The 21,006-nt window shown below is 43.4% G+C and overlaps 1 protein-coding gene across 6 annotated transcripts; it reads right to left on the bottom strand.

The window, feature by feature from the left end:
* Positions 1 to 227: 227 nt before the first annotated feature.
* LOC123920195 (probable inactive receptor kinase At5g58300) lies at positions 228 to 20,130 on the bottom strand. 6 transcript variants are annotated; one of them, XM_045972390.1, is made up of 6 exons: positions 19,789 to 20,130; positions 19,266 to 19,527; positions 18,865 to 19,072; positions 18,690 to 18,761; positions 12,706 to 13,989; positions 228 to 1,024 (listed from the first exon to the last, which is right to left on the bottom strand). In XM_045972390.1, the coding sequence occupies exons 5-6, from the start codon at positions 13,907 to 13,909 to the stop codon at positions 399 to 401; spliced, it is 1,830 nt and encodes a 609-aa protein (XP_045828346.1). In that variant the 5' UTR covers positions 13,910 to 13,989; positions 18,690 to 18,761; positions 18,865 to 19,072; positions 19,266 to 19,527; positions 19,789 to 20,130; the 3' UTR covers positions 228 to 398. The 6 variants fall into 6 exon arrangements, with proteins under 6 accessions (XP_045828346.1, XP_045828345.1, XP_045828344.1 ...); XM_045972389.1 differs by having other exon boundaries at positions 19,166 to 20,130; XM_045972388.1 differs by having other exon boundaries at positions 19,266 to 20,130.
* Between the last annotated feature and the right edge of the window lie 876 nt (positions 20,131 to 21,006).

Here is a 21,006-nt window from a genome sequence, read left to right as displayed (position 1 = left end):
TACTTGATTTACTTCAGCGTGTCTATAATATGTGGTTTCTTGTTGTATTTTCATTTTCTTTGCATAATATGGTTCAAATCTCCTATATTCTTTTTATAGGCAAATGTTAGAAAGATGGTTGTTATGTTAGTTCTAAAGTTCAAACATGGATCTCCTTCCGAAAACTCTTTCGGGTTCACCTTAGTTCACTACCCGAAGAATCTACAGTTTCATAAGATTATCCTTAACTTGACCTTATCATTGTGTATAGATTCCTAAATTGTATTAAAAGTTGTGTAACTTGAAAACTCAAATGGCCAACATAACATGGACCTGAAATATTAGTATTGTCACAAAGAAACAATTCTACTTTGGCTTAGTTTTAGAAGAAGTTGGCAACTAAAACTTCATGTCAGTGTTTATACATTAAACTCAGATTCTGAAGATGTACTTTTCTTCAACTCAGGCTGTCTAATTTCCACTATTTTTCTAACAACTTCATCCATTGTTGGCCTATCATCTACCAACTTTGACGCACAAGCCAATGCAATCTGAAGCATCTGTACCATCTCCTCTTCAACATATTCTCCTCCTCTAATCATCTCCTCATCGAAAACTTCAGCTGTCCATTCCTCACGGACCACCGACCTAACCCACCTTGGAAGATCAACCATGTCATGATCATAACCAGAATATCCAAGTGGAATCTTCCCTGTAAGCATTTCAAGAAGGAGCACACCAAAGCTGTAAACATCACTCTTCTGAGTGGCGGTCCTCCTTGACTCGGCCACCAATTCTGGAGCACGGTAGCCATTGGATCTGGACATGATTGAACCTGATGAGGTGTTCATTAGGGGAGTGAGTCCTACATCGGTGATGTAACCATCATGTTCTTGTGTTATGAGTACATTGGTTGACTTTATGTTGCCATGAATAAATTTTGAACCTCCTTCTGTGTGGATGGAAGCAATTCCTTTCGCAGCTCCTAGTGCAATCTTCATTCTAGAATTCCAGTTTAATGGAGTTCTTCCTACTCCCCTGTTTCCTATGTTGTTTAAAATTTGAAGATACTTTAGAATAATAGAACAATAGGCCTTAAAAGTCATGTTATGTTTCACATTATTGGTTTTATCTAATACTCACCCAAGGTTTTAAATCCAGATAGCAATTGAGTTGTGATTATGTCGCAATCCTAGATATATTGCCAAAAAAACTGCTATCAAATATGTTAGTTCAGCCAAAATTGTTGTCACAATGCAGTCACACAAACATAAAAAACCTTGACGTCGCACCAAGAACTGCTCCTTCAATGATTTGAATAAACTTTAAGTTTAACATTAGTTTTTGGTTTTACTTTTCACAGGATTAGTTCAATAAGCTGTCTCTACCTTATCATAAAAGTGCTTATGTATAAGCTATTTTTATAACAAAAGGTGTTCTGGACTAGACTAATGCTAGTCCACCTAGACCCTCACCAAGTCCACATGGCTTGCCCAATCACCTCCATGTCAGCATAGCACAACCTCTCAACCAAGATAGGGTAAAATTACTACTCAACCCACTATCTAAGGGTAATATCTTGGCAGTCCCTCTTAATGGGCCTTGGCTAGTCCAGCCCATTAAGAGGACCTTTGGCCCAGAGCTGGGGGCTATAAATACTCTCCCTCATGGGAGAGCAAGGTAGAACACTATTCATTATCACAATTACTCTCTCTCTCTAACTTCTCTCTAGTATCTCTTTTGCTCTCTATTCCTTGTCTGACTTTGGCATCGGAGCACCTGCAGGTACAACCCCCCCCCTCCATGGATCATCCGCTTGGATTGCTGCCTACCACCTGCTCAACGGACTTCCAGCTGGCCTTCTACCTGTTCTGATCAACAGTTAAGATCAGTGGCGCCGACTGTGGGGATCTGAGTTCTCCCCTTCTTTGTTTCGAGCAAGAAAACCAAAGAACAAAACCAATCAATCACTTTTTCATCATGGCCAGTTCATCTCATTTCAACAATGACGTTGAGGACGCTGCTCCTCCATCTTCTCCCCGTCTGTCTCCTGTTCTCATCACTGACCTCCAGGCCCTCCCCGAGTCAGACCCTAGAGACGGGCAGGAAACTTCCTGGACTTCTGAGGATGGCGACTTGGTCGTCTTGACTGAGAAGCAGGCAGGGAAGCGCCCCCAGTCCGAGCAGGGCAAATCAGCAGAGACCGACTTGTCCGCTGCTTCAGTTACCAATGCTGAACTAGCTACGCTCATAGCTGCCCTGAAACAAACCACCGAAGCTCTCCAAGGCCAGAATCGCCGAATGGACGAGCAGAACCTGAGACTCGATCGCTTGGAAAGGAATCAGCGACTCTCAATGAACAACTCTCCCCCGAGGAGAACTCCTACTTCTCAATCCCCTCCTCGTCAGGAAACTGTCAGACAACGACGACCTGCCCTTGAGAGGATTGAGCAACCTGGCAAGAAAAGAGACCATGTCTCCCCTCCCCGCGAGGGTATATCTTCTCCAAATGTGAAAAAAGGAAAAATTGTGGACCGAACACCTCCTCGTCGCCATTCTCCCCAGGGACTCAGCTTGATGACCAAACAAGGGCAGCCAGTAAGCCGCAGCCATCACACTGACCAATTCTCCAGGAGCCCAACTCCTGATCGTGAAGGCTCACCTCCCCTAAACTCACAAGAGAGTGACGAGGAGGATCCCCGCTGCCCTTTATCTCACGACATCCTTCAAGCACCCGTTCCAAAGGGATGTGAGCGACCACCCCATCTCCCAGCTTATGATGGACTTACTGACCCAGATGAACACATCGCATCAGTCAATGCTACCCTGAACTTCTTAAGGGTCAGCGGAGCAATTAGATGCAGAATCTTCCCAACCACGCTAAGAAAGGGAGCTATGGCCTGGTACCACAGCCTAGCTCCTCGCTCCGTTATCTCATGGATGGATCTGACCGACCAATTCTGCAGACACTTCACTGCTTCCCGCAAGCAACCAAAGACTGAGGCAGTCCTGGACGCCATCTTCCAAGCTGATAATGAATCTCTCCGCAGTTTCATAGAGAGGTTCAACAAGGAAGCCGTCCAGGTAGAAACAACTGATGACATGAAGAAATACCTGCTACAAAGGGGCCTTAGGCCAAACAGTGACTTTGCAAGAGCCGTGGGAATTGAAAAACCACGCACCTTTAGCGACCTCCTCCTTAAATCTCAAGCCTACATCCAATATGAGGAACAACAAGCTGCAGATGCTGCCCGTTATGGGCGAGCAGGAAACAACCAGCCTGCTCCTCATTCAAATGCTGAACAGTCCAGCCGAGGAGGAGGAAGACGAAGAGGCGAAAGGCCTAGAGAACCCCGTGGACCTCCCAGCACTTTCAGCAACTATACTCCCCTTAGTAAAACTCGGGAAGAAATTTGGAAAGAGTGCAACTCAGCTGAGTTCACTAGAGCAGGAATTAAATTTCCAAGACAACAACCCACAAAGCCTGGCCAAGACAAGAGCAGATACTGCAAGTACCACAAAGGCTACGGCCATCTGACTGACGACTGCATCCAATTGAAGGATGCCATTGAAATTTTGATTAGAAATGGGCAAATCAAACAATACGTGAAGAGGGGCAATGCTCCCCGGGCAGAAGCTGCTGAGACCAGCAACACTGAAGAAGCTGCACCAGAAAAATCCGGGCACAAGCCAGTTGCCCTTGCCATCTCCAGACCTGAAGACTTCTTTGTCCCTGACTACTTGGACGACACCTATGTTGCTCCCACACTGAACAAATGGGACGCACTTGCCCAAGCTATGGTTATCTCTGGTGGAGGTTTTGACAAACAGACTGTGGGATCCATCAAGAGAAAGTTTGAAGAGTTGATAGATGGCTCCTCCAACCTGAGCGCAACTTTAGACAAACCGAAAGGGCAATCAAAGCCCTTAGCCTTCTATATGGAAGAGCTGCCCGGTGGAGCTGCAAACTCCCAGATACCCCTGCTCATCAGAGTGGACATGGCAAACATGGACGTCCGCAGGGTACTGGTCGACCAGGGAAGCTCCTGTGATATCATGTATTCCCAACTTTTCAAGACTCTGCAACTAGATGAAACCTACCTCACTCCTTATTTTGGATCTGATCTCTCCGGATTTAATGGAGCAACAACTAAGCCATGGGGCTATGTAGACCTGCTAGTCACCGTTGGCTCTGAAGAAACCTCAAAGACCATCAAAGTGAAATTCCTGGTAGTAGACTGCCCTTCTCTCTACCAGTGCATCCTGGGCCGGACAGCTATTGCTGACTTAATGGCTGTCCCTTCAACTGCCCACCTCAAGATGAAGTACTATACTCATAAAGGCCAAGTTGCGACACTGCATGGAGACATTGAAGCTGCAAGGAGAGTCTTCAATGCCTCCTCCAAAGGAAATGAATATATCGGGCAGCTCCCCGAGTCCAAGAAGTCCAAGGCAACAACTTCCCTGCCCTTGCCAGAAATCAGCTCCATCGACCTCGACAGCCGCTTTTCCAAACAGGAAAACAAAGATGAGAAGAAGCTCCGCAAGGAGAAGAAGGAAGACGACGAGGCAAGCCAAGAGCACCGTCGTCCGGTTCCAGACGGGGAGTTCGAGCTGATGCCCTTCGGAGAAGACCCGAGCAGGGCAGTGAAGATTGGGACTGGGCTCCCCGAACTTGCTAGGAAGCAACTTGAAGCCTGCTTGAAGGAAAATGCTGACCTGTTCGCCTGGCACGCTTCCGAGATGCCCGGCTTGGACCCCAACGTAGCATGTCACCAGCTGACTATTGATCCTACTGCACTTCTCATTGTACAACGTAGGCGTAGGCAGTCTCCTGAGAAATCGGAGGCTGCAGAAAAATGTGTAAAAGACCTCTTAGAGGCAAGTTTCATTTCGGAGGCCAGGTATACAACCTGGCTGTCCAACGTTGTACTTGTCAAAAAATCTAATGGAAAGTGGAGGATGTGTTGCGACTATACCGATCTTAACAGGGCTTGCCCTAAAGACTCTTATCCCTTACCTTGCATTGATAGACTTGTTGATAATTCTTCTGGCTTTAAATTATTGTCTTTTATGGATGCTTATTCAGGTTATAACCAAATTCCAATGGTAGTAGCAGATAGAGAAAAAACAGCTTTCATGACCGAGTCGGGCAACTATTACTACAACGTAATGCCCTTCGGTCTCAAAAATGCAGGAGCTACATACCAGCGAATGATGAACAAAGTCTTCCGAGGACAAATAGGAGACATGCTCGAAGTATACATGGACGACATGATCGTAAAATCCCCCGAGGAACTCGACCATGTCGTGCACCTTCGAAAGGTGTTCGAGCAGGCCAGGAAATACAACATGAGATTCAATCCAGAGAAGTGCACCTTCGGGGTCCGAGCAGGAAAATTCCTGGGGTTTTACCTAACCGAGCGAGGAATTGAAGCCAACCCTGACAAGTGCAGAGCTTTTGCCGAGCTCCCCACTCCGAGCGATAAGAAATCCATACAAACTCTTAATGGAATGCTAACATCGCTTTCCAGATTTGTATCCAAATCAGCACAACATGCACTTCCCTTTTTCAAACTACTAAAGAAAGAAGCAGTCTTCGAATGGACAGATGAATGCGAGCAAGCTCTCCAACATCTGAAAAAGGCATTATCAGAGCCACCTGTCCTCTCACGACCAAATGACGAGGAGGTATTATACCTGTACCTTTCCGTCGCCTCAGAGGCTGTAAGTGCAGCTCTTATTCGTGAGACAAACGAAGGGCAGAAACCAGTATACTTTACGAGTAAAGTCTTGCAGGGTCCTGAACTAAGGTACCAACAAATTGAAAAAATAGCCCTTGCACTAGTTTATGCTGCGAGGAGACTAAGACATTATTTCTTGGCCCATACAATTGTGGTCCGAACAGACCAACCAATCAAGTCTTTGCTTGGCCGACCAGATATGGCGGGCAGGATGCTCAAATGGTCCCTCGAACTCTCAGAATTCGACATTCGTTACGAGAGCAGAAAAGCTCTAAAAGCCCAAGTCCTAGCTGACTTCGTCGCAGAGATGACGAGCTCCTCCCCTACAGTGGACGGAGCAGATAAATGGACAATCTTTGTGGATGGAGCATCAAGCGCCACAGGAGCAGGTGCAGGTATCATTCTTGAAAATGAGAATGGCTTACTAATCGAGGTGTCCCTAGCACTATCCTTCTCAACTTCAAACAACCAAGCAGAATATGAAGCATTCCTCGCTGGACTACGTTTGGCCGAGGACCTGCAGGCCAAGGAGATAAAAATCTACACAGATTCACAACTAGTCGCCTCGCAGGTGCTAGGAGAGTATCAGACCAAAAATGATAACCTCTCTGAATACCTAGTGCTAGTAAAGGAAAAGATCACAAAGTTCAACTCTGTTGAAATATTACATGTTCCCCGCGAACACAACAAAAGGGCAGATATCCTGTCCAAGCTGGCAAGCACAAAAAGGAAGGGCGGAAACAAATCTGTCATCCAAGAGATACTCCCTCGACCAAGCATAGAAAAACCAAGCAAGGTTGTGGACATAAATGTCATTGGCGACAAAGATTGCTGGATGACTCCAGTATACAACTTCCTCGAGCACGGAACTCTCCCTGACGACCAGAAACAAGCAGCTATAATTAGACGAAGAGCCTGCTCCTATGTCATCCTTGATGGAAAGTTATACAGGAGAGGATTTTCCATTCCTCTCCTAAAATGTGTGGACGAGGACACAGCAGATTACATCATGCGCGAAGTCCATGAGGGCATTAACGCCCAACATCTGGGAGGAAGGTCACTGGCCAGGAAAGCTCTACGAGCAGGGTACTATTGGCCTACTATGCAACAGGACGCCAAAGACCACGTAAAAAAATGTGACAAATGCCAAAGGCATGGGGATATGCACTTAGCTCCCCCTCGAGAACTAAAATCTTTGTCTTCCCCCTGGCCCTTCGCCTGGTGGGGCATGGACTTACTTGGTCCTTTCACCAAAGGACTTTATCAAAATCGTTACTTAATAGTAGCAGTGGACTACTTCACAAAGTGGGTGGAAGCCGAACCCCTCTCCGACATAACGTCGCTCAGAATCCTGCGCTTCTTCAAAAGAAATGTGCTAGCTAGATTCGGAATACCACAGGTGGTAGTCACAGACAACGGAACACAGTTTACAGACAAAGATTTTCAAGCATTCCTTGTTGCCCTGGGCACCAAGCAGCACTTCACATCGGTTGAGCACCCCCAAACCAACGGGCAAGCTGAAGCAGCCAACAGAGTAATCCTAAGAGGATTACGAAGAAGACTTGACCAAAACAAAAAGAAATGGGTCGAAGAGCTTGACAATGTACTCTGGGCCTATCGAACAACCCCACACTCCACAACTGGAGAGACCCCCTTCCGAATGGTATATGGAACGGAGGCAGTTATCCCCGTAGAGATTGGGGAACCATCTCGTCGGACGGAGCAACCTCTAGACGAGGAACAGAATGACGAAGCACTTCGAGAGGAGCTTGACCTCGTCGAAGAAATTCGAACAGGAGCTTCCTTAAAGGAGGCCACCCTGAAACAGAAAATAGCTGCCCGACATGACACCAAAGTCATCAAAAGAGAATTCGAAGTGGGCAGCCTCGTCCTAAGACGCAATGCAGACTCCTAGGATGGCAAACTTGCACCTAATTGGGAAGGTCCATACCGCGTCATTGACAAAACAGAAAATGGTGCATACTATCTCGAGGACCTTCGAGGAAAGAAACTTCCTCGACCTTGGAATGCTCAGAAATTGAAACAATATTACAGCTAAGTTATTGCCACACCAAAAAAAAAGGCTGCTCGCACTTCAGAACACAACGAATCGAGCACCTTAAACAACGGAGGGCACCATGGCACACGTGCTCATCTAAAACCATAGCAGGGGAACTAATTCACCATAAGGGAAATAGAACTCCTGCTAGACGAGGATAACTCTCGAAACGAGCCCATCGTCCCCGTGCCATGACCTAGCACCCAGCCCGCGATGGGAGGTTCAGGTTGCGAAGAAAGGTACACTACCGTGCTCGTATTCGCGTAACTTAGAAACAACTCTAAGTGCTTATACAGTTCCCTAAACTGTTTAAGTCAAAATAGAGGAGACTACCCTCAATAAAACATGCTCACTATCAAGCAGGGGAAACCTCCCCGGCAAAATAACAACGAGCGCAGCATTCATACATGCAAAAATATGATAAGTATACAAAACAGGCAAAACTTAGCACACCAACTTGCTCGAATAAGCATACCAGCATGCCCAAACGAGCACCTCAATAACGGGGAGGTAAACTCCCCGGCACGAAGTTTAAACAACAATTTCGTTAAGTTAAAAATGGGGACAAGCTCCCCGGCTCAGATTTTGAGCAAGAAATTAGCATAAAATTTGGCTAAGTTAAAGGTAGGGACCAGACCTCCCCGGTTGAAATTTTAAACAACAAGATTTCATCAAAAATTTTCTAAGTTATTAGACGGGGAGGCTCCCCGGTTGAAATTTTAAAACAATAAAATTTCGTAAAATTTTCTAAGTTAAAAAATGTAAACATACATGCGAGCAGGTATAGACGAGCAGTTATAAACAAGCATAGATAAATAAAACGGGCACCTGCCCGGAATTGTCATAAAAATCAAACGGGGACAAAAGCCCACTTGTTCCAGAGTTACAAATCATGGCTCAAAGGCCCCAGAAATTCAAAGAGACAAAATAAATTACAAAAAGAAGGAAGGGGACATCTACTCCTCGTTTCTATCTTCCTGCTCGTGCCCGTCACCCTGCTCGTCTTCATGACCCTCCTCGAAAGCCACTTCAACATCATCCTCCTCTTCGTCAGAGTCGGCCAGACCAGCCGGGATAACAATCTGCCCATCCTTGACCTGTCCGTTCACATGCATTCCCCGGGTCACCAACTCCACGTCAGGATTAAGGCACTTGATTTGCTGCACGGCATTCTCAAAAGCGTACTCAGTGCCCTCTACAAAGTCATGGGACAGCTGAGCAATCACCTTGACCAAGTCTGCTCGGGTGGTCAAGCCCTCGGCAGCCTTGTGCTCGTTCTCGCCCGGCGCCATAGCAGCAGTAAGCCTTTCAATCTCAGCCCGAGCAGCTTCCAACTCCTCTCCCCTTTTACGGTGCTCATCCAGCTGGTCACCCCAGCGTTTTTGCTTCTCCTTGAGGTCATCCACAACAATTTTGAGCTGGTTGATCCGACCTTTGGCCCGCTCGTGCCTGGCCTGGGCAGTGTTCAGCTGCTCGACTAAGGATTCCCGCTCGTCACCAAGGACAAGGGAGCTCGAGACCATTCGCACCATAGCAGCCATGTCACGAGCATGCTGCTGCCTACGGACCTCTGGTTCATGGTCAAGAATAGCAGTCCTTTCAGCTTCAAAGACCTCCGGAGGGTACTTCTCAAAAAAATTTTCCACCGTATAGCACCGGGGAACTGGAAACTTGCTGCATCCTCCCATGCCCGCCTCCTCAACCGGGGGATCATCTTCTCTTATCCTCTTAGCTGGAGGAGGCCGGGGAGCTGATGTAGGGGTGCCCGAACCACCCCCCGAGGTCCCAATAACCTGCACGGAAGGGGTCCCCGACCTCACCTCCTGGGAAGCTCTGGCAACAATTTTCTTTTTTCCTCGGCCAGACCTGCTCGCCTTCTCATCCTGCTTGGCCTTCAACATGCGCTCGGCAATAGTTTCCATTTCGTCTGCAAACAAGTGACGAGCAAGTTAGTAAAAGACGAAGAATACATACAATAATAACAGAAATTTTTCTAAGTTAAAAAGAAAGGAAACAATACCCAAACACAATTTGACCTCCCCGGCATTTCTGCACTTGAGGAGGGTCCTAGTATTAATAAGACGAGGAGAGGCCTTAGGCACCCCGTGTTCATCTCTTATTGTAACTCCCTTACGAGTCGTCCAGACCCCGGGAGTAAAACCGACCACAAAGGCCTTCAAATCCTCGAAAGCAGCCATGTCCTCGGGAGACAAATCTGCGTCCCCGGTTGTATATTCCTTAGGCTCCTTCTGGAAGTGGGTGTACGACCAGCTTAACGGGAACTTAGGAACTGCCCGAACTATAACTTGCCCGCCAGCATCCTTACGAGCAACACCTTGCTCGTCCCTATCTTCCTCCAGCTCCATTAAACTCTCCCGGGCAGATGGAGACTCTGGCCGGACGACATAGTACCTCTCCTTGAAATCCTTAACGGAATCCACAAACATCTTAAAGAGTTTAACATCCTCGTGATGCTTCAACGAAACCCAATTTTGACGAGGTGCTCGTCCTACTTCCTTCGTCGGCTTGCGCTGAATCTTGAAGATCCTAAAGAAGAGGGGAAGGCTGGGACGAACACCTTTATATACGCAGAGGTGCTCGAACGCCATTATAAATGACCAAGAGTTCGGGTGCAGCTGTGACGGAGCCACTTGCAAGGCTTTAAGAACACTGGCCGCAAAAGGGCTGAACGGCAGCCTAAGCCCCATCTCCTTGAAGACGAACTCATACATAGCAAAATCATGCCCGCCAAAAGACGAGCACACCCGTTCATTCTCCCCGGGTAGACGAGTCGACCACTGTTGGGGCTCGTTTGCCCTCCGCTGCTCGACAGTGGTATATAACCTAGGATCCTTGGGAGTAAGCGCCGAAGCTATTCCCCGGGGTTCTGGAGCAACCCAATCCAGTGCAGGATCGGTTATACAGTCGACCAACATATACTTCTCTGCACCCTGCGCTTCCACAACCTCCTCGGATTCTGACATTTTAAAACCTGAAATGCAGTAAAAACAAAGTGAATTCGATGACCAAATCCACCCTTTCACCGCAATTCAAGTGAAAGGGCGCAAGATAGGACGAGGACGCTGTCCCCGACCAAAGCCCTTTTCAAATGGCAATCAAAATCAAACCGAGGAGGGTAAGCCAGGCAAAAACGGGGAGGTAGGCTCCCCGGCACTGAAGCTGTATAACGAAATTTCCTCAAAACTTCTAAGTTAAAGACGGGGAGGTAAGCTCCCCGGCATGAAATTTAAACAACGAATTTCATGAGAATTCTTAAATTGAGGACGGGGAGGTAAGCTCCCCGGTTGAAATTTTAACAACAAATTCTCAGCAAAATTCTCCAAGTTAAAAAAGGGGGAGATAGGCTCCCCGTCACTTAATAAACTATCCAAAGCTTGAAACGGGGAGATAGGCTCCCCGTCACTAGTCGTCTAACCTAAAGTTTTAAAGGGGAGGAAAGCTCCTCGGCACTAAATTCATATGGTGCCCGGCACATTCATATTAATGTTCATAAATTCATACAATCTTCATGAAAAAACGCCCAAAGCTGGGCAGGAACAACAAAAAATGGATCTAAAGAACAAAATTTGAAAGAATTACCTTGAATATGAAGAAAATCTGAAGAACGATTTGACTAGTAAATTGGAACTTCAGAGAGATTCACAATTGAAGAGAGAGAGTGAAAAGTAAAAATGAAATTCACTCTCCTCTATTATATAGACCAAGCCAGGAAAGTGAAGAGACGCTTTGATCCAATGGTCCTTACACTCCCTCGTAAAAATCAAAGCAGTAAATGCACCCTTTCACATCCCCAATGAAAAAGGATGCTCGAATTTCACTCGAGCAAGTCCTCAACCAAAAGGCTGCGCTTTACAGAAAACCTCCTCGTTGCTAACTTCTTCGTCATAGCAACGAGCAACAATTCCTTCTTATAAATTATCTCCTCGTCATAAATACGAGCAACAAATCCCTCTCGTAGTTATCTCCTCGCAGTAGATACGAGCAGAATACTAAATATCCTCGAAAAACCACTTCGAGCAAAACATTGCAGATACTTGCTACGAGCAAGGCTTTGACGAGCAACTTCCTCGTCCACTTTTGTTCAAGAGAGGTTGCAAGGAGATTTCCTTCTGCACTTGGGCACACATCTAAAGTCATCACTCCTATGCCTAGGAGCAACGACTTGGGGGGCTCCTGTTCTGGACTAGACTAATGCTAGTCCACCTAGACCCTCACCAAGTCCACATGGCTTGCCCAATCACCTCCATGTCAGCATAGCACAACCTCTCAACCAAGATAGGGTAAAATTACTACTCAACCCACTATCTAAGGGTAATATCTTGGCAGTCCCTCTTAATGGGCCTTGGCTTGTCCAGCCCATTAAGAGGACCTTTGGCCCAGAGCTGGGGGCTATAAATACTCTCCCTCATGGGAGAGCAAGGTAGAACACTATTCATTATCACAATTACTCTCTCTCTCTAACTTCTCTCTAGTATCTCTTTTGCTCTCTATTCCTTGTCTGACTTTGGCATCGGAGCACCTGCAGGTACAACCCCCCCCTCCGTGGATCATCCGCTCGGATTGCTGCCTACCACCTGCTCAACGGACTTCCAGCTGGCCTTCTACCTGTTCTGATCAACAGTTAAGATCAAAAGGTAAGATAAAGTCAAACTGTTTTCATACAAGTTATACGTTGTTTTTATAAGCTATCCTAGAGAACTTATGGATATAAGGAGAAAACAATTTATGAACATGCCATAAGCTGCTTCCAAAAGCTCTCCCACGTAGTCTCACAAGTGTTTATGTCAGTTGACAAGCTCAAATTAGTCGATGCAAAAAACTCAAAGTGTTTATGTCAGTTGACAAGCTCAAATTAGTCGATGCAACAAACTCAAACAGACAATGAATGAATAGAAAACATACCATGAAGTGAGGAAAACAAGCTTCCTCCATGCATGTAATCATAAACAAGAAGTTTCTCATTTTTTGAATAGTAATAAGCTCTAAGTGGTATGACATTGGAATGTCTTCCAATTCGTCCAACATCCTCCATCTGTTGCTCAAACTCCTTCATTCCAACCACAACTTCCCTTAACCTTTTAACCACAACTGTTATTCCTTCCTCCAATGTAGCTCTATATGTTGTTCCACCATAGCTTCCTTTTCCAAGTACTTCAGCTGAAGCCTTCAACAAATCTTCAAGGTCAAAACAATATGAACAACCTTCAAAGAAGAACAACTTGTTCCTCTCAGCCTCCATCACACCACTTCCAAAACTCTTTGATATTGAATCCTCGGTCTCCGCCTTTCCTTTCGGTATATCATTGCTTCTTTTACTCCTTCTCTTCTTCAAACAGCACACAAAGATCACCAAAACTATGAGAGAAAGAAACGCTATACCTCCAATTGCAAAAGCAAGTATAGAAGCTACTCCAAAGAATTTCTTTGAAGTTGTAGCATTTCGGTTTTGAGTAGTTGACGGCGAAGGAGATGAAGAGGGAGAAATTATTGAACAATGATTGAGAGGTTTACCACATAAAAGTGAGTTTCCAACAAAAGAAGTGTAAGGGAATTGATTAATAGAAAATGGAATTGAGCCATTCAAGTTATTATAGCTCAAATTCAAATATTTGAGCCTTGAAAGGTTGAAAACAGGAATAGCTCCAAAGAAAGAGTTAAAGGAAAGATCCAATGCAATGAGTTTTGTGGAGATAAAGGAAGGGACAAGACCTGTGAAGTTATTATGTTGAAGGTTAATATATTGAAGGGAAGGAATAGATAGAATGCTAGAAGGTAGATTTCCACTAAGCTCATTGGAATGAAGGCTTAGGATTTTAAGGGAATCAAGTTTTCTTAGGCTGCTGTTGTTTGGAACGGTGCCCTTTAATCCGATTCCTGGAAGATGGATGCTTATGACATTTGTTTCATTTTGGTTGCAAGTTATGCCAATCCATGAAGTGCAAATTGGTGTTGAGTTGTTCCAGTTTAATCTTGAGGTATGTTGGAGAGTAGAAGAGAATTCAAGAAGGGCTTTTCTGTCAGAGTTTAAGTCAGCTAGAGTCAAGTTCAAAAGAGAAGATATGAAGGTTAGAAGAAGAAATGGAACAATGAATAGTTGGAACTCCATTTATGATGCTTGTTTGGTGCTAAATGTTTTGTTTTGGTAGGTTGTAGCACCAAGTTATGACTTTAGTTGATCTTCATTTCCTGGTTTGGATTTGAAAAATTGTTAGTTGATCATATAGATATAATCAGTAATGTACCATTTGGAAAGTGATCTACAACTAAACATGAAATAAGTGTTTTGATATACACATCGCAGACGACGCTGACATTGACACATACACACCTATAATAAATTAAGAAAATAAAAGTGTTTGAATATAACTACATGTGTCAGTGTCGTGTAGAAGTAGATGTCAGAAACTGACACAAGCCAGACATCAAACACGCCTTAAATTTGAAGGTGTCAGTAGTACTATAAATGATTGGTTTTTACAAATTTTGTTTAAGAAAATATGCAGAAATCAATTAAAATATTTCAGAATATAGTCTTTTCTCTTGTACTTACTAGTATGTGAATGAAATTTTGTTGAAGCAGAATACATCACTATTGCAGCTTTTAGGATGTAAGAAAAAAATACAAAGACAGTGTTACACATGCTTACCATGTAGCAGGTCTTGATGGATCAGTGAGGTAAGTTGGTACTTTTAATTCTATGAGGTGTTAATTCAAATTCATTCAACTAAAAGAAAAAAGGTAAAGTCTTGCATCTGATTGGTGACTAAAGTGCACCTTTTACCAAATATAAAGAAATTCCAACATAAAATATGTTCTTATATATTTCAAAAACAAGTAAGAAGGGTGATGGGAAAAAAAGCATGGTGATAATTGAGAATCACAGATTCCAAGCCCACAAAAAAGCAAAAGCAAAAGTTTGAATTTGAATATCTTTGGTACTTTAAAAATAAACAGCATTCTTTGCAAAAAATAGGCTGCAGTTTCTTTTTTCTTTTTCCTTAGCACACTGATTTTCAAGAGAAAGGAGTATACTAATCCAAAGTTTAGTGAACAGGTAAGTCAAATATGGTCAAAGATTATTCTCACCATTGAACTCAGGTACTCCTAATTGATTTGACATTAATTAAAGTTTATTAACCACTTAAGTCCAATTAATTGTTTCACTGTCCTAATTTAAAAAGATATAATGTTAATCATTTCATTACTGTTGATTTCTATTCTTTTCCGGTGTATGTATAGCTGAAAAGGTGAATGTTCTGGACTAGACTAATGCTAGTCCACCTAGACCCTCATAAAGTCCACATGGCTTGCCCAACCACCTCCATGTCAGCATGGCACAACCTCTCCACCAAGATAGGGTAAAAATTACTACTCTACCCACTATCTAAGGGTAATATCTTGGCAGTCCCTCTTAATGGGCCTTGGCTAGTCCAGCCCACTAAGAGGACCTTTGGCCCAGAGCTGGGGGCTATAAATACTCTCCCTCATGGGAGAGCAAGGGAAACAGGATTCATTATTACAATTACTCTCTCTCTCTCTAACTTCTCTCTAGTATCTCTCTTGCTCTCTTCCCTTACTGACTTAAGCATCGGAGCACCTGCAGGTACCGCAAAAGGGCTGAACGGCAGTCTAAGTCCCATCTCTTTAAAGACGAACTCATACATAGCAAAAGCCTGCCCGTCAAAAGACGAGCACACCCGTTCATCCTCCCCGGGTAAACGGGTCGACCAGTGTTTGGGCTCGTTTGCTCTCCTCTGCTCGACAGTGGTATGCAATTTAGGATCCTCGGGAGTAAGCGCCGAAGCTATTCCCCGGGGCTCAGGAGCAACCCAATCCAGTGCAGGATCAGTTATACAGTCGACCAACACAAATTTCTCCGGACCCTGCACTTCTACCACCTCCTCGGATTCTGACATTTTAAAACCTGAAATGCAGTAAAAACAAAGTGAATTCGATGATCAAATCCACCCTTTCACCGCAGTTCAAGTGAAAGGGCGCAAGATAGGACGAGGACGCTGTCCCCGACCAAAACCCTTTTCAAATGGCAATCAAAATCAAACCGAGGAGGGTAAGGCAAATAAAAACGGGGAGATAAGCTCCCCGGCATGAAATTTTGACAGCAAATTTCATGCAAAAATCCTCTAAGTAAAAAACGGGGAGGTAAGCTCCCCGGCATGAAATTTCAACAACAAAATTCATGCAAAAATTCTCTAAGTTGAAAACGGGGAGGCAAGCTCCCCGGCATATTCGAACTATCTAAAGTTTGAAACGGGGAGAGAAGCTCCCCATCACCTAACAAACCATCAAAGTTCGAAACGGGGAGGTAAGCTCCCCGGCACTAATTATCTAACCTAGAGTTTCAAAAGGGAGGAAAGCTCCCCGGCACTAAAATTCATACGGTGCCCGTCACATTCATCTTAACGTTCATAAATTCATAGCGTTCTTCATGCAAAAACCCAGAAAAACACATAAAAAGCTGGGTGGGAAAGCAAAAATGGATCTAAGTAACAAAATTTGAAAGAATTACCTTGAATATGAAGAAAATCTGAAGAACGATCTGACAAGTAAGTTGAAACTTCAGAGAGAATATCCAGAATTACAATTGAAGAGAGAGAGTGAAAAGTGAAAATGAAATTCACTCTCCTCTATTTATAGATCAAGCCAGGAAAATGAAGAGACGCTTTGATCCAATGGTCCTTACACTCCCTCGTAAAAATCAAAGCAGTAAATGCGCCCTTTCACATTCCCAACAAACAGTCCTCCTCGTTACTAACCTCCTCGTCATAGTAACGAGCAATAAAACCCCCTCGTTCCTAACCTCCTCGTCATAGTAACGAGCGATAAAGCCTCCTCGTTGCTAGCCTCTTCGTCATAGCAACGAGCGACAAGACTTCCACGTCGCTATCTCTTCACCAGAGCAACAAGCAACATAGCAACAAGTAACAATTCTTTCTTGAAAATCATCTCCTCGTCATCATTGCGAGCAACAATACTTCTCGTTGTTATCTCTTCGCTATAGCAACGAGCAACTATTCCATCTTGTGCAATATCTCCTCGCAGGAGATACGAGCAACACATACTTCCTCGTAACCATAACTACGAGCAAGATATTAAACATCCTCGAAAAATCGATTCGAGCAAAACATTGCAGATGCTTGCTACGAGCAAGGCTTTGACGAGCAACTTCCTCGTCCACTTTTGTTCAAGAGAGGTTGCAAGGAGATTTCCTTCTGCACTTGGGCACACATCTAAAGTCATCACTCCTATGCCTAGGAGCAACGACTTGGGGGGCTCCTGTTCTGGACTAGACTAATGCTAGTCCACCTAGACCCTCATAAAGTCCACATGGCTTGCCCAACCACCTCCATGTCAGCATGGCACAACCTCTCCACCAAGATAGGGTAAAAATTACTACTCTACCCACTATCTAAGGGTAATATCTTGGCAGTCCCTCTTAATGGGCCTTGGCTAGTCCAGCCCACTAAGAGGACCTTTGGCCCAGAGCTGGGGGCTATAAATACTCTCCCTCATGGGAGAGCAAGGGAAACAGGATTCATTATTACAATTACTCTCTCTCTCTCTCTAACTTCTCTCTAGTATCTCTCTTGCTCTCTTCCCTTACTGACTTAAGCATCGGAGCACCTGCAGGTACAACCCCCCCCTCCGTGGACCATCTGCTCGGACCTGCTGCCTACCACCTGCTCAACGGACTTCCAGCTGGCCTTCTACCTGTTCTGATCAACAGCTAAGATCAGTGAACTTAAAATACTAAAAAATATTTGCCTCATGAAGCACATTTTGATTTTGTGAAGATGGCTTAAAATCAAGTAGATTTGTTCCTATTTTTAAGGCTTTTATATATGTTCTATAAATAGAGGGTGTTACATGCATAGAAGAAGTAAGATGTAAGAGATTCAATTAGGATTTTCCGCCAACAACAAAAGCTAGGGTTTTAGAGAGAGAACCAAAATTCTAGTAATAGCTTTTGGAATCTCTTTGTAAAAAAACTATTTGAATTAGTGGAACGGTGCTCTCACCCCGAGACGTATGTCATTGTTAAACCAAACTGGTTAAACAATATCGTGTGTTCTTCACCTTTATCTTGTTTATTGTTCGTAATTATTATTGTGTTACTTGATTATTGATTACTACTTATTTTGCTCCACGTACACATCAAACTATTATTGGTGTGATTTTTCTAATGAATTCACAAAAATAAAATTGGTAAAAATCAAAACACATAACCACATTGAGACATTAAAGTGAAAAATAAAATACATTTAAAAGACAATTGTTCTGGTACTAAAGAATTAACTGTTTTGCTTCACTTGTGTAGCATCTACAGAAGACAATGTACAGGAGACACAATAGTGAGATCCTTGTGCACCAGGCCACCCTTCAATCTTTAGAAGACAAATCAAACACTCGAGTGTTAAGTCCTCAACAACCTATATAGACACGTTAATCCCCCCGTCACACATAGAGTTGAACATACCCATCTAATCTAATATACCTTAAAAACAATTTAAGCTATAAGAGTATACCTAGTGGGATTAGATCAAAGAGTTGAGTGATTGCCCAAAGTCGAATCCATGGCTTGACACGGTCTTCTTAACCCAGGCTAACTAGAATAGTTAGTAGCTTATAGGATCCCCAATAATCACAGATGGAGGAGCATTTGTCTTTTTAACCAGTTTTCCCCAACCAAGATATCCTATTCCTACCTATCCCGCCCGAAAAGATGACGCTGATAGTGGAGGACAACAACGAAGTAAATGAAGTAGTTGTCAAGCCTAAACATATTATAAGTTCTCTTTAGTAAACATGTAACTTAAAATATAATAAGTATGTATCACTCATATAACTTGTAATGCAATTTTCATACCTTTAGAGTGTGTAATGGCATCCCATGTGGACCACCAACATCCACTGGTATTGGAAATGTGTAAGGACTATTCTGCAAAATGGTCATATTGTTGTGACAGATCATTAATTTATTAATTTAAGAAGAAAAGAAGTAGAGTGTCATTGAGAAAAAGAGGACCAAAACTAAAACATACCAATATACTACTCGGTGCTGCTCTGGAGGTAAAGGTTGTTGAAGAAAAATAGGATTCCTTCAGGAATTATCAACATTAGAGGGCTAAGAACCATTGCCCTTCCCAATATGAACTTACCATTTTATTTATGTATGTTCGCTGCTACAAACAAGGCTAAGAACCAAGTATAACTGGCACCAAAATCAGCCGAAACAAACTTTGATACTTGCTGCAAAAGAATGAGATATCTCAAACAAACCGTTTTGCTAAATAACATGTACATTGTCGAAATTCTGCTTGGTTATAAAATGCGTAAGCTTACCGACTAGGACACAAGAAATCCAACACAGCCTACAAACCAAAAAGTAAGAAAACATCTCCTTGATAGTAAAAAATCCAAACTAACCAGAATTGAGTTTCACCTTTCTTGAGAGAAACTGGTCATAAATAATGAGAAATTGGTCCATAACAGCATTCAAATTTAGTATGGCATGCAGTAAATGGCCTGGTCAAGAATCCTCCATGCCTATTGACACTAACTCAAATTGCACGCAGCAACCAACATCACTCAACTTCAACCACTGTATCACAAACAAACAGCCACCGTCGAACTTAAATCTCAGAAAATAGAACCAAATACTTCCATTCCAACCAAATACATCACTCAACTTCACTGATGTTTTCCTACAAAGAAAGTCAAAGTTTATTAGCCTGGTGAAAAACTACATTAGATGACAAAAACACATCTTCTCTCAATTTCAGTTCCTGCTACAGTTCTCTCCCATGAATGGCAACACCTTCACACTTCATTAAACCCCAAAACCTCATCTTCCAACTCACTTCAAACCACCACACCAATTCACCAAACGACTAGCTAATTTCACCCAACAATTATGAGTTTAAAAAAAAACAAAGGAAAAAAAACATTGAAAGAAGGAAACAAACGTTAAATTGGACTTGGTAAGGAAACAAATCCCTATTTCCGCAAAGCTTCGAACACAAGTTAGTTGAGTATTCTCTATTACCACTTGTACTTCAGTCTCTATTACCAGAATTGGACAACTATTGACGAGTATTCCTAATTGCTGGATGTGGGTATTATGGGAACAAACATAGTTTAAAACACTATTAAGGAGGCTTCCCATTCAAGCCAAGGGTTACGAGCATGATAGCTACTGTACACCTCTCATATTGAATATGATCTTGTACACCCTCATGGAGACCTTTGATTCATCTCAACGTACAACTCTCATCACCTCTAATGACAGTTGTTGCCAGCTGACACTGATGGTTATAACCACCTCCCCCTATATAAATACAAGCTTTGGGGCCAAGGTACACAATTCAATCACTTTTCATTTTCGCTCCTCCTTGATCACATACTGACTGGAAAGTTGGAGTGCTAACATGACTTGCAATACCTTCCCCACCGTACCTGAAGCCTATCACCACCATAGCCGTTTCAGATCTCATCATCGAAACCATTTAGTTGTCAGTTAAGCGGAACAATTTATGATTAATATTTTTTTCAAAAATATATTAATCTCGTGTGTTCTCTACTATCGTTTTTTTTTTTATGTATTCCTAGCACTTTTTCAAACTATCATTTTGGTCTGGGCTAGCTAAAGCCCAATATACTTAAAAGACGCAACACAATGGTTAAGAAGAAGATATTTTCTCTCCCCACCCCCCACGTTTCTTTTATACCCCCCTTAAATCCCAGTTTGCCCTTCCAAAATGTCAAAATTTTCGGTTAGCAAATTCGGGCTTTACGAATCGAAAAAATTAAAACTTCGAGTTCTAAAAACTACTCGCTTATTACTTCGGGCTTTACGAATCGAAGTGTGTTTATATAGAAAACAACCTCTCACATTCTTCATCACTTTCAATACTTCATCCCCACACTACCAAAAGAGATCCCAAAATCCAATCCGTTTTTCACTCAAATTGCTGCTTAAAATCAAGTTTGGAACGTTTGCTAAGGGTTGGAAGGCGATTTGAAGCACAATATTAAGGTAATCTTCCGTTTAATTTCTTTTATTTTCAACTGTCATATATGCTAAGTTCGTAGGTTTTCTGACACAATATCGTTCGGTTGATAGAAATCGAAGGAATCCTTCGGTTAATAAGAATCGAAATTCCGGGAACTTTTGGTTTTGTGTT

Source organism: Trifolium pratense, linkage group LG4 (genome assembly GCF_020283565.1).
Source record: "Trifolium pratense cultivar HEN17-A07 linkage group LG4, ARS_RC_1.1, whole genome shotgun sequence".
In the NCBI taxonomy this organism is placed as follows: domain Eukaryota; kingdom Viridiplantae; phylum Streptophyta; class Magnoliopsida; order Fabales; family Fabaceae; genus Trifolium; species Trifolium pratense.
This window is presented reverse-complemented; position numbering and strand designations above follow the sequence as displayed.

Coding starts and splice junctions, on each gene's coding strand:
- LOC123920195 (XM_045972389.1), bottom strand. CDS start 13,909: ATGGAGTTCCAACTATTCATTGTTCCATTTCTTCTTCTAACCTTCATA. Junction 1,025..12,705: donor CTTGTTTTCCTCACTTCATG/GTATGTTTTCTA, acceptor TAAACAACATAG/GAAACAGGGGAGTAGGAAGA.